Below are 13167 nucleotides of genomic sequence, written 5' to 3' on the forward strand. Positions count from 1 at the left end.
AACCAGATCACTGTATGTTCATGTATACTACTCAAAAGGACTCATGCCTGACACAGACATATAGTTCAATAATAATATCTTAAATGATGCAATTGTTTAAAGTAAAATAAAGTTTTGCTTAATGAAAAAATATTTTGTGCTTCTTTGGTTTATAAAATGTAAATGCATGCTAATTAAAATTAAATTTAAAATTCAGTTTCTTGGTCAAATATCTCTGTTTCATATGGTGTAGTAGCCACATACAACAGTGACCACCATGATTGGACAATACTGATCTAGAACCCCAAATCCTTGCTACTAAAAGGGTGATCAACAACAGCAGCTATACCAGCAACACTTGAAACTTAGAAATGCAGAGTCTCAGGGTCTCATACCAGATCTACTGAGTCAAAATCTGCATTTTAGCGAGTCTTCAGGTGATTTCTATGCACCTTAAAGTTTGAGAAGTCCTTGCCCAGATAATAGGTAATGGAGGATTTAACCAGGTAGTGATAATGGGAATATACCAATCAGATCTATGTGAAAGGTAACATAGGATAGTCAGTCAAACTTAACAATGACCGAATGGGATTTAATAAGTAGAGAGAGCAGAAAGTTTGGTAAGTTAGTCTCTGAAGAGTCTGTAGTGATGCACTTAACAAAAGGTAAATGTGATTGAGGGTAAAATTGTGTTGACTTGTAGTTTTTAATATATAGTTTCCAGTTTTAACAAAAGTAGTTAAAAATATACATACCTGTGTATACAAACCCACATATGTGCATACTGAAACACTACCTACCCTAAAGAATCCTAAAGCTATCTATTTTTTAATTATATTGACCTGCATACCATTCAGCTTCTCTTATGCATGTAGAATGCTATTACTCTGTTAATGGAATTTTGGTAGTACAGACCTACTTTAATGAGAGCATTTCTATGCTTTAGTGAAGTGTTTTGTTAAAGAATAATTTCTAACAATTAATGAACGAATTTTTTTAATTACAAATGGTATGTATAACTTTTCTCTAAAAAACTTTTAAGAACCAGAAACTTGAATTGAATAAAAATGTGACAGTTTCTGCTCTTTGATTTAGCATCCTTTTGAAGATCTTGACATCAGATCACTATAATGCCAATGATTACAACATGTAAACCCTTTAAACACATAGTGTGTTGGCTTTCCATCACTGTGACAAAATATCTGAGAAAATCAGCTTACAGAAGGAAAGATTTATTTTGACTTATAGTTGCAGAGGTTTCAGTCCCTGGGCTCTTGGCCCCATTGCTTTGGGCCTCAGTGAGTCCAAACATCATGGTGAAGAGCAAATGGTAGAGCAAAGCTATTCAGTTCATAATGCCTGGGAAACAGAAGGCAGGGATTCCAGGGACAAAGTAAATCCTTCCAAGGCCTGCTTGCTCCAGGCAGTGAGCTATTTCCTCCTACAAGACCCTGCCTCCTAAAGTTTCTTCTACCTCCCAGTAGCACCACCAGCTGAGGATCAAGCCTACAACACTTGAGCCTTTGGGGGACATTTCAGATCCAACTGTAACACACAGGTAACCTAATTATTAACACACCACCTGAATGATTTTCAATCAGTTGAAATGATCCTTGCCCACTGGTTACCAGTTGCTTCCAAACAGAGGAGAGAACACACTTAGATGTCTTTCATTTGCTTACTTTTAAACTTTAATCAAATTATTGTAAGATGATGACCTGATCCTAAAAACAGAAGTGTCCCCTTTTAACAAATTCATATAATGTTTTAAATTATTGATATTCATTTACCTTTATTTAGTGTAGTGACCTGGAAAAAAAAATCAGTGAAGAACTAAAAGAAGGAGAAAGGGGGAATGGGAGAAAGGAAAGGAGAAGAAGAGAAGAAAGAAAGAATAAGCTATGAAGAAATCCTTTTTTACTGGAAGAATCAAATCCATCATTGTCAGGAAGAGCTACAGAATATGTACACATGGTTTTATAACAAACTAACTGTACTGTTCTCTAAAAGCTAAGTATTTTTTATGAGTTTTTATGCCTTACAAAATAATCCAGCCTTACTATTTTATAATCACGAGCACAATTTCCCATGAAATTATTCTTGTTGTTATTTTTTCTTCAAGTTCTAACAACTTTTAACAGGCATGGACCATGTTAAAAAGGAACAGCAACTTCCTTTGATCAACAACTTTCTAAAACCTACTCTCACACTTAAGTTGTTCTTAAAGTTTCTTTCAGCATAGTGTTATGACCTCAGGCAGCAAGAAGTTGATGTACAATCCAAAGCCAAAATATTTAGCTTGTCTGAACCAGTCTTTGCCCTAAAGAAACTTGAAAAATTGTTCATTTGGCAACTTCTCCAGGTTCAGAGAAGCCAAGTTATAGTTGGCCCCACCAGTGCAAAGGTTGAGTTGAATGCTTGAGGAGGGTATGAAATACAAGGTCAGATCAACACAGGCTTCTCTGTGGAAAGTCAAGGTTGAACATGAACGTAGAAACAGCTGATGCAACTGACAGGTGAGCTATCATAGTTTATGGATGAAGCACCAAAGAAATTTTAAGAATAAATTATGTCTTTAAGAGGAATAAGTGATTATTCAAGAATAATTCACATTTTTTCCACTTTGAAAGATTGTGTTCTTTTGAAGCTTCTAATTTTTTGAATTGATGTGACCAGACTCCCACTCCCTTCTTATGCTTTAATGATCTGAATTTTAAAGTTTTTCAGCATAGTATTTGTAGAGATTCTAAGATGCCATCTGATTTTTAGAGGGAAAAAGAAGAAAAATCCATACACTTGACTTATCAATCCTTTCTGTTCTAAAAGCATGCTATCATAAAATGTCCCTGACCTCAGAATGTCGATTATTACTTTCCACTAAAGACTCTTTTTACAAAGATCCCTCATGCTAATGTTCTGTAGACATTGACACCTCCTTCCACCTGGCTCTCCTAATGCCTGGCAACCACTAATGTATTCTCTATCTCTGTAATTTTGTCTTTTCAAAAATGTTGTTTAAATGGAATCATACAGTGTGTAACTTTTTGGGCATTGGCTCTTTTCACCTAACATAATTCCCTTGAGATCCATTTATCATGTATATAGCCATAGATTGTTTCTTTTTATTGATGTGTGTGTATGAAACCATTCAATCTGAATGAAACTGGTGTATTATCTCAGTGTCAATTTCGTGGTTGTGATTTTCTACTATATTAATGCAAAATGTAACCTCTTGGGGAGAATGAATGAAGAAAACAAAGACTGCTCTGTGTTATTTCTTACAACTGCCTGTGAATCTACAATTATCTTAAAGGGTTTTTTTTTTTTTTTTAAAGGGGAAACACTGCTCTTTGAGAAAAGAAATTATAAAGCTCTTATAATGGTAGACAGCAGTTTTATTGAAGACATTTATTATGCAAACTTGGTTGGATTTGTTTTTCAATATTAATTTCCTTTTTGTAATTCAGCAAATGATTCCTGTATTTTCCACCATTAGACTGCCTAAGAAACTGCCTAAGGTAAAGAAAGCTTGCTTCAAAGAGGAGCAGGAGGATATAGCCTTGGGGCAGCCCACTTGGCATTCCTTTTTGCAAAGACACCAGCTATACCTAGTGATTCTCTGGAGGTGAACATGGCATTCTAAGCAAGAACTGGCAAACCAAGCTCTTGCTATGATCTGGATATGGTCTGAAACTCTCCCCCAAATGTGCATGTGTTGGAACCTTGGACCTCAGTGTGGAGACGTTAAGATGTAACAGAACCATTAAAATGTGGGAAGGTCTTTAGGTTACTGGGGGTGTGCCCTTGGAAGTTCTCTTGAAACCCATCTCTCTATGTGATCACTCCCCGCCATGGAGTCCCTCTCTTGCACTTCTACCATGATGCTATTTGCCATGATATATAATCTACCAGGAGCTCTCAATGTAGTAAGAAAAAAGAAAAACCAGGCAAAAGCATCACTGTCTAGAAAGCTTTTCATAACTGACACCTTGTAGCTGGTGAGTTGTTAGAGGCATATTTGTATACAAAAGTGGACTTACTCCCTGTGATTTTCTTTCTTTAAATAAAAGCAAGCAAATACACATCTGTAAAATTCCAATAGTCTGCCGTTAAGCAAGTACCTTTAGAAGTATATTTCAAACATCTACATAGATGCCAAACATTTTGCTTTTCAGTGTTGCAGCAATGTATATTAGTTTGACTGGCAAACTAGTAAATTTTACCCAAGGAGGAAGTAGTGATAAGGCAGCTGATACTATAAAACTCTTATCTCGGCAGTTTACTATGTAAGAAAAAACACTTTTTAGTGCACTTACTTCAACATGGGACTCATGACATTTGTATTAATGATTTATTCACCAACTATTTTAGAGTTCAAAACAAGACTTCTCTAATCATGACTAACCCCACATAAATTTGAAAACATTATACACCCTATTTGAAAATATTAGACTTCAATTCATTGTCATGCATGTTAGATATCAAAAGACCGCCTGTGACTGTGGATTTCAAAGTAGGTGATGAATTCCATCACGTTCCTCAGTACTGAAGGCATCTGATTTCCCGATGCGATTACCATTGATGTTCTACCTCTCTTGCATTCCCATCTTCTCTGTGTCCCTTCCCGTTCCTGCTTTTTCCTCTTTCCTCCTCTTATACTCTCAATCCCTGTTTTTCCCCCTTCTCCACATCCTTTTACAAGATGTCTTTACATGCAAAGTTATTAACCCTGTTTCTACCAACTCTGGGGCAAATATTTTATCCTCATACAAATTGCTTTTCTAATTTTTCTAATGTTGTTTTAAGCACGGATGGTTTTGTGTTGTCAAACTTGTATTTTTACAAGTTCTTTATACCTCCCTTTTTATAACTGAAAAGGTTTATTCCTAGCCATATTTCAGATATATATTTATCAAATTCTCCCCCCACATGTATACATCTTTATTTAACTCATCTAAGAAAGTATTTGTCTGATGGAAGTGAAAGTCTAAGTGTCGCTCGTTTTCCCAAGTGGTCTGTTGTAGCAACCCTAGTTCTATGGTGTCACCATTATTATATCATATGGGGTTGGTTTGGGGCTAGTTGATCTTTGTGTTTCCTCCTCAAATAAATATTTATTGGGTGAATGACTTTAACTCTCTTTGGTCAGTATCAACTATTGCAGCTTTATATATACCTTAAATTCTTGGGACATGTCCCACCTCGTTTCTTCTTTTCGTTGTTCTTATTGGTTTTCCTTACCAATTCTCGGTTATTTATTCTTCCAAATCAGGTTAAGAGTCTTGTTACTTAGATCTTTTCATACCTACTTTTCAATTTAAAATTCTTAGTCAAGTTCGTCCAAAACAAAATTTGGTAAAATCTTGATTCCATTTAAATTAAGTTCTTAAAAGTTCATTTGGAAGTAATACATTTCTGTTTTGAAGACAGCTCTCCCTTAAATCTCAAACTTCATATGAATTCTAAATATTTAATATCCAAAATAAAGATTTTATTTCTGATACCAAAAGAAGAACACTTACACTGTTGGAAACTTTCTTTTAAATCAGAGTGTAAAACCTCTTCATTGAACCATGGTACAGCTCATTTCTGTGATTCAGAACAGGTTCCACATGATGGAATTTATCAGATAGATGTATTTACATGTCTGTCCTTGATTGGGGAGTTCTGTTTATAAAGGAGATTAAAAATGGTTTCTTTGATTTTCTTTGATGTTCAGAGGCAGAAATCAATTTTGCACCTTTTGGAAAGTGAGGCAGCTGCAGGTTAAAAAGTTGACAGCTCTTGGGAGGGTTAATTAGAGCTAATTATAATTTGATTGACCTGCTTTTCCTCCAGAAAGCAAGCTTAACCAAGTCTTCATTTCCAAACTGATTTTTTTTTCACAAACTAAAGAAATCTTTGCTTCTTGAACTCACAGATTGTCTGTCATTATTACTAAGAAGTGTTGCTACATAAATTGTGGGATCAAGGATTGGGTGGGGGTCGAAAAGACCTTCAGGATCATGTAGTCCTTTTAACTGATGAGGAAAATTGTAAGTTTTAAGGAAATATAAACTAATGTGCATACTTTTTAAATCATATATATTTAATGAAAAACTAGGAACAGTTGTAAATTAAATATGACTGTTCTTTTTCAACTTTGGTATTTGCTTCACTTTGTTTTTATGTAATTTCATTTGCTTGATAAATACATTGCCATGTAACTTCATTTGCTTAATAAATAAAATGATTTTTAAAATTTATATCTAAACAAAGAATAATAAAATGATTTGCTTTTCATTATATGCTGTTTCTCATAGCATGGTAATAGCATTTCTGTCTTAATTATTTAAATGAAATGTAGTTCTAATATTCTCATAAAACTGAAGCCTTTTATGAAGGAATTTCCTATGAAAGCTTCTTGCCTAATCAAGTTCTGTAAGGTAATTATTATATATGGAAAGCAAAATAGCCATTTTCATGGTTTGTCAACTCGGTTATATCTCATTTTTAGGTTAAGTGGAGCACCTGTTCATAGTACTTTGGGTTTTTCTTGTTGTTGTTCCGTTCAGATGTACATGACAGTACATATTATATATACACAGAGTATAACTTATTCTAATTAGGATCCCATTCTTCTGGTTGTACATGATGTGGAGTTACAGTGGTCCTGTATTCATATATGAACAAAGGAAGGTTATGTTTGATTCATTCTACTGTCTTTTCTGTTCCCATCTCCCCTCCCTTCCCTTCATTCACCTTTGTCTAATCCAATGAACTTCTCTTCCTCCCTCCTTTCCCTCCCACCCCTGGGATTATTATGCATTAGCATCTGCATATCAGAGAACATTTCAGTCTTCGGATTTTTGAGAGATTGGCTTATTTCACTTAGCATGATAGTCTCCAGTTCCATCCATTTACCAACAAATGCCATAATTTCATTCTTCTTTATAACTGAGTAATATTCCATTGTGGATATATATCACATTTTCTTTATCCATTCATCTTATGAAGGGCACCTAGGTTGGTTCCATACCTTAGCTATTGTGAATTGAGCTGCTATAAATGTTGATGTGACTGCGTCACTGCAGTATGCTGATTTTAAGTTCTTTGGGTATATTCCGAGGAATGGGATACTAGGTCCAATGGTGGTTCCATTCCAAGTTTTTGAGGAATCTCCATACTGCTTTCCAGAGTGGTTGTACCAATTTGCAGTCCCACCAGCAATGTATAAGTGTTCCTTTTCCTCCCACATCCTCACCAACATTTGTTACTTGTGTTCTTGATAATTGCCATTCTAACTGGAGTGAGATGGAATCTCAGTGTAGTTTTGATTTGCATTACTCTAATTGCTTAGAGATGTATGTTTTTTCATATATTTGTTAATTATTTGTATTTCTTCTGTGAAATATAAAGCCTGTTCAGTTCCTTTGCCCATTTATTCAGTGGGTTATTTGAGTTTTTTTGTTTGGGTTTTTTTTTTTTTTTTTCATTTTGTTTTGGTTTTGGTGTTAAGTTTTTGAGTCCTTTATATATCCTGGAGATTAATGCTCTATCTGAGGTGCAGGTGGCAAAGATTTTCTCCCATTCTGTAGGCTCTCTCTTCACCTTCTTGATTATTTCCTTTTCTGTGAAGAAGCTGTTGAGTTTGATGCTGTTGTATTTAGTGATTCTTGATTTTACTTCTTGCACATTAGGAGTCTTATTGAGGAGGTCAGGTCCTAAGCCAACATGATGGAGAGTTGGGCCTACTTTTTCTTCTAGTAGGCTCAAGGTCTCTGATGTGATGCCTAGGAGTATGTTGGATGGATTTTTACTCTGAGACAGCTTGTGTGCTAATTTGAGCAGTCAATATCCTTTAATTTTTAGAAGTTAGGCAATAAAATATTTTAAGGACAGTTCAAGATAGCAGTTGAAGAGACTAAGTCATATGTAAGTAAATATAAACAACAGATACTATAAAAGATAAGAAAGAGAGAAAGATTATTTACAGTAAGATTCTGGACAGAATAGAGGAGGTAAAATCTGAGGTAGAGTTTGAAGAATAGGTGAGAACTGGATGAAGGGAAGAGTTTACACCTAGTGGAATACTTTGACCAAAAGCTTTTGGAGGAGGGAAAGTTCAATGTGGGAAAAGTGGTAAGTCCATGCACTTGGATGTTGTAATCAGGTAAGAGATGGAGTATACAACAGCTATACGGGTTGATTTGGAACAGTTTAGGGAGAAATTTGAAGTTTGGAGAGTGAGGATATACTTCATTGTGTGCCATCTACTTAGGTTTGTTACCTGAGGTGGGACTTGAGGAATATTTTAGGAAAATCAATCCTCCAGAACTTTGCAAAGTACATTACCCTGAAGAATACATGGGGCAGGGTGATCACCTACATGGTTTTCACAGTATCCAAGCATGAGGTGGTAAAGGTTGAGTCAGTAATGTCGTGGCAAGAATGGAAATTAAGGAGTCACTGCCAATTACATAGTCAGTGAAGACTTGTCAGTGCTTAATGACTGCTCAGGTGAGGAGGTGGAGAAGTAGGCTGGATATACCCATGGAGAGCGAGTGAGGAAAGAGAAAAGAGAGAGCACATATCAGAGGTGTATAAAAAATGCTGTGAATCAAATACTTCCCCCAATACATCCATCCTTAAAGGGTGAGTTGTAAGTTCATTCATGAATATATCCGCAAAATGTTTTGAGATCATTGAGTGTTATACATATTTTAATAAATCAGATATACAAATTAAGGAAACTAGATATAATTTGCTTTTAAACACTTCATTCAACAACATTCTTCCTGCAGTAACCTTTAATCTTTTTTACAAGCTGTAAGAGGTCCAAGACCAAGTAAGGTTTTCCAGTGAGTGGATGTCGGAAACTGATAAGAGAAGTATTCTTTAGGGCTTGGTAACATAAGTTACATTACATTAAAGCATATCTTTGCAGTCTCCTTTCTCTCCTGTCAGCCATTGACATTTTGAAAGATTTACTGATTAGCTTAAAAATTACAGAACTTCTAAGGTTAGCGATGTAGATGTGTTACCCTAATTACAAATGTGCATGTGCAGTTAATGCCTTTTCCTTCTACTTTGGGGAGCCGTTAGGACCCTAACTAGAAAGGATAGGGTTTTACATAACTTTTGCTAACATTAAAAAAGACGTGCAAATTATGTTTCCAAATAACTTCTCTAAAGTTCAAGAGCTGGTATTACTAATTGAGTGCCTCAGGAAAACCCTTTAAATTATCTAGTCCGACTTTCTGATCACTAAGGTGATTTTGTGTACTTTTCCAAAGTAGTAAAGAAGAAAGGACAAAAAAAAAAAAAAAACTGTACAAAGGACTGCAATAGTCTCTTTTACCCTCTTGCAAGAGTTGTTTTGATCATGTAAGCTAGGTGTTATTTCCCATTACACAAGTGAACAAACTGAGTCTTAGAGAATTATACAGCCAGGAAATGAAAAAGAAAAAAAGTCACAGATCTAAGCTGCTGACCTAGATAAGTCCTTCTGAAACCCGTGGTTCTTTATTCTAGGCAAGCACTCTACCACTAAACCCTGCCAGTCCCATGTTTATTTTTTTTTATTACTAATTAATTTATTTATTTTAATTCTAGATACCATTGCTTTGTAGGGAAAAAGTGCCTTGTGCAGAAAACCCATAGTGTATTGTCCTTTTTCTGACCCATACTGTCCTTTGTCCTAACACAGTCATACAGCTAAGACCAAAGTATTTATAGCCTACAAAAATTTTCATTAGCTTGAATTATTTTTGCAAAGAAGAATTTTGTCTGATCTTTCCTTAAGATTCATTGTGAAATTGTGATGTGGCAAACTCTCATTTTACAAAGGAACAGTGTGAGTTGAAGGCATTTCTTGTGTTGCTAAAGATAAACATGGAAGCCAAAGATTTTACTTCATAATTCAGGATTCTTTTCTATAACACACACTAGTTAGTATTATAAATTTATGCTTGTGTTGATTTCTCTGATTTACTCTTACCCCTTGGATTCTCTTTAATTATCTAACTTTCTAATCTAAATTAAACTCTACTTGATACAAAGTAAATCAGTAAGTGAAATACAGCATTTGCCCCATTGGGATTTCAGGCTCATGGTGAGCTGCTGGGAAAATTCTGACTCAAATGTTACTGACATAGGAGGCTTTGCAGTTATTTATTAGAAGACAGCCTGCAAGGAAAGAGAAAATGGATTGATGTGATCCTGTATTGCTAAATACAGCACACTGCTGTTATCTTTTCTTTACTGCTTCCTCTAAGAGTCATCATTTCAATGCACTAATCTTTTAAACAGCCATTCAGTGGGAATTGGGCTAGAACTTTGCTAAGGGGTCACATTCACCAGCCTGACAGTTATACATTTACAAAAGAAATAGCATGAATTTATTCAGCATCAAAACCTCTGCATCTTTTACCACCCGACTGCGTTTCACACTGTATTACCATCAGTGCGCTATAATGGCTATATAAATTCCATCCAGATTCTTCATTTAATTAACTAGCATTCTTTGAACAAAAATAAAAGTGCTGTTTTTATAGAGGAATAAAAGCTTCATGAAGTGAGTGTGAAGGAGACAAATCATCGAATTAGTTATTCTTCACTGCAGCTATGGTGAATGTTCTGCCCTTCTTTCACTTCAGGGGCTTTTTTTTTTTTTTTTTTTTTTTTTAAGCTTGATTGAATGGAAAATGGGGAGCACTGTAGCAGCCTTGGGTGTGTTGAGTCTATTATAATGGCCACATCTTAAGCTAATTCAGGGCTGGTGCTGATGATCTTGTCACCTAGGAGTGATCTTTTTGTTTTTTTTTTTTACATTTTTTATAGTTGGCAAGGTAGTAAAGCATAGTGACCAAGAACGTGAGCTTTGTAACCAGACTATATGAGTTCAAATCCCAGCTCTGTCACTTACTGCGTTTGTGATTCTGAGTAAGTTGCTTAACTATTCTGTGCTTCCGTGTACTGTGTATAAGATGAGGATAATAACAGACACACCTCACATCACAGAGTGCAGATTAGCTGAGCTGACAGTTAAGACATTTAGGGTAGGCCTGGCACACTAAGCCGTTAGCGCCTATGTGCGCCCCAACAGTCTAGTGTGAAGTTTACCCAGCTGTGTCCCTGGTGACTTGCTGAACTGACGCATGGATGGGCTAAGTGGATGCCCCTTTCTTTCCAGATATTCCTTTCTAAGAGTACTTTCTATTGTGAGATAATTACTTTTAGGTATGAGAAAATAAAGCTCTGAATCAGGGCGTGGTTGGTTGGCCACGTCTCTCCCTCCCACAACTGCTTCCAGTGTTAGCGTTCTGATGTCCGTTCTCCTATTAAGAGATTCAAAATCCTTTGCCTGTGTGCCATTTTTACCAACCCCTGGCCCTTTCCTTCCCTCTCCCCCACCTTTTTATTTTTTAAATCATCATTTCCCTGTAGCCGCTACTCCAATCAAAACCCATCCAGCACCATTACTCCAGTTTGCCACATGCCCTCTTGACTCTTCTTTTGTTCCCATGTGGTTTTTGTTGTGGCGGAGGTTCTTGTTTTGTTTTGTTTTGCCTAACATACCCTCTTCTCTTCCTCCACATATCCATGTCCTACCTTTAAGCTAGCCAGAAAAACACTGTCGTTTATGCCTTTGTATTTTTATCACATAACACAATTGTCTAGATGTAGTAACTACCAAATAAGTGTTATTGATGACCTAACCTGTTGACCCTACTTCCAAAGGATATGTGGAATCTAACCACTTCACACCATCTCTGCTACTGTCACCCTTGTTCAAGTCACAGTTAGCTTTGCCTGTCTCCTTCCTCTTCTTTACTTCCACTCTTGCCCACCCCCACAGTCTACTCTCAATATAGCAGTGAAAGTAATCCTCTTAAGATAAGTCATGTCAGATCAGTTCTCCCCCAAAACCCTCCAATCACTTCCCCATCTCACCCTGAGTAAAACCAAAGCCTTTATAATGGCCTATAAATCCCCTTAAGATCTGCCTTTCCACTCCAACCCCATCCCCACACCTGCTCCTGGTACCACTGTACCCTAAGTGGTGCATTACTCCCCTCTTCCTTTTCCCTCCTATTCACCACCCCTTATCCACTGTCTTCCTGGCTTTTCTCCAAAGATACAAAGCGCAATCCCATCTCAGGACCTTTGCACAAACTTCCCTTTGCCCAGAAAGCTCCTCCTTGGGAAATCCTGACTCCATCCCTTCTGTGAGTTTCTGATCAAGTGTCTCCTTAATGAGATCTTCTGATAATCCCTAACGTGCTATCTGTCTCTCTAAACTAGGATGCAAATTCTGAGGGACAAGAGGGGGGTTCTGTCTGTACTGGTCACTGCCTACTCCAAAACCAGACACTTAATAAGTACTTATCGAATGTATGAGTAAAAACTAACCCTTAAGAATATATCCACATTCCTAACCCTCTCAGCACTTCAAATATATTTAAGCTCAAACAAAAGCAAGTGCCTTATAGCAGCTCCAAGAAAATTAAAATAGCCATAGTTTAATACTAGCCATGACAATTGGAGCAGAAAGTTCCACTGCAGAGAAGAGAAATTTCTGCATCAAGAAAAAAGAAATGGTTTACAGTATGATAACTGCCATGTTAAATTATATCGGTGTCCTGGAGAACGATCTTTGACTCAAGGCACATTTTGAGAGAGTGTTTCTGGTCACCCTGACCTCATCCTAAGGTGGAAAATGTGACCAGTGTATGGGGGGTTTTCATTTGGTTTTATTTTGTCATTTAAAGGCAGAGTGAAATAGTGAAAGGAGAGTGTTGATGTTGGAGTCAAGCAGACCAGGATGCAAATTCTGGCACTATTGTGTGTCCTGGTGTGGAATATATAACTTCTCTAGGTCTCTGCTTATGTATGAAATAATTTTGAATAATGCCTTCCTCTCAATGTTGTTCTAAAAATTAAAGGGAAAAAGACAGTCGAAGGACCCGAGATATAACAGTATTTAACAATTGTCTTATGAACATTGCCTCCTACAGATATAGCTATATATTTTGCTACTAAATTCCACCTTTTGACTTAAACCAAAAAGACATAACAGACTGGTGTATAGGGAAAAGCTTTGGGCCCTGGGTCTTGGTCCATGAAGAAGCTCCACACTATAAGGCTGTAAATCTCCCAGCAGCATCTGAAGAAGCTGCAAGAGCCTTCTAAGAACATGTGCCCTCC

At 36.5% G+C, this 13167-nt stretch overlaps 1 protein-coding gene across 9 annotated transcripts in view; it reads left to right on the forward strand.

Moving 5' to 3' along the window:
* The window catches only part of Stxbp4 (syntaxin binding protein 4), a 173853-nt gene that overhangs the window by 73125 nt on the left and 87561 nt on the right, over positions 1-13167 (forward strand). The window contains exon 13 of one of the 9 annotated variants that reach the window (XM_047545250.1): positions 1780-3118. The exons of the other annotated variants lie outside the window; for them this stretch is intronic. Coding sequence (XP_047401206.1) covers positions 1780-1884 — 105 coding nt within the window. The 3' untranslated portion in view covers positions 1885-3118. Of the gene's footprint in view, positions 1-1779; positions 3119-13167 lie in introns of those variants that run through there. 9 annotated transcript variants of the gene reach the window in all.

This window comes from Sciurus carolinensis, chromosome 3 (assembly GCF_902686445.1).
Source record: "Sciurus carolinensis chromosome 3, mSciCar1.2, whole genome shotgun sequence".
NCBI lineage: Eukaryota > Metazoa > Chordata > Mammalia > Rodentia > Sciuridae > Sciurus > Sciurus carolinensis.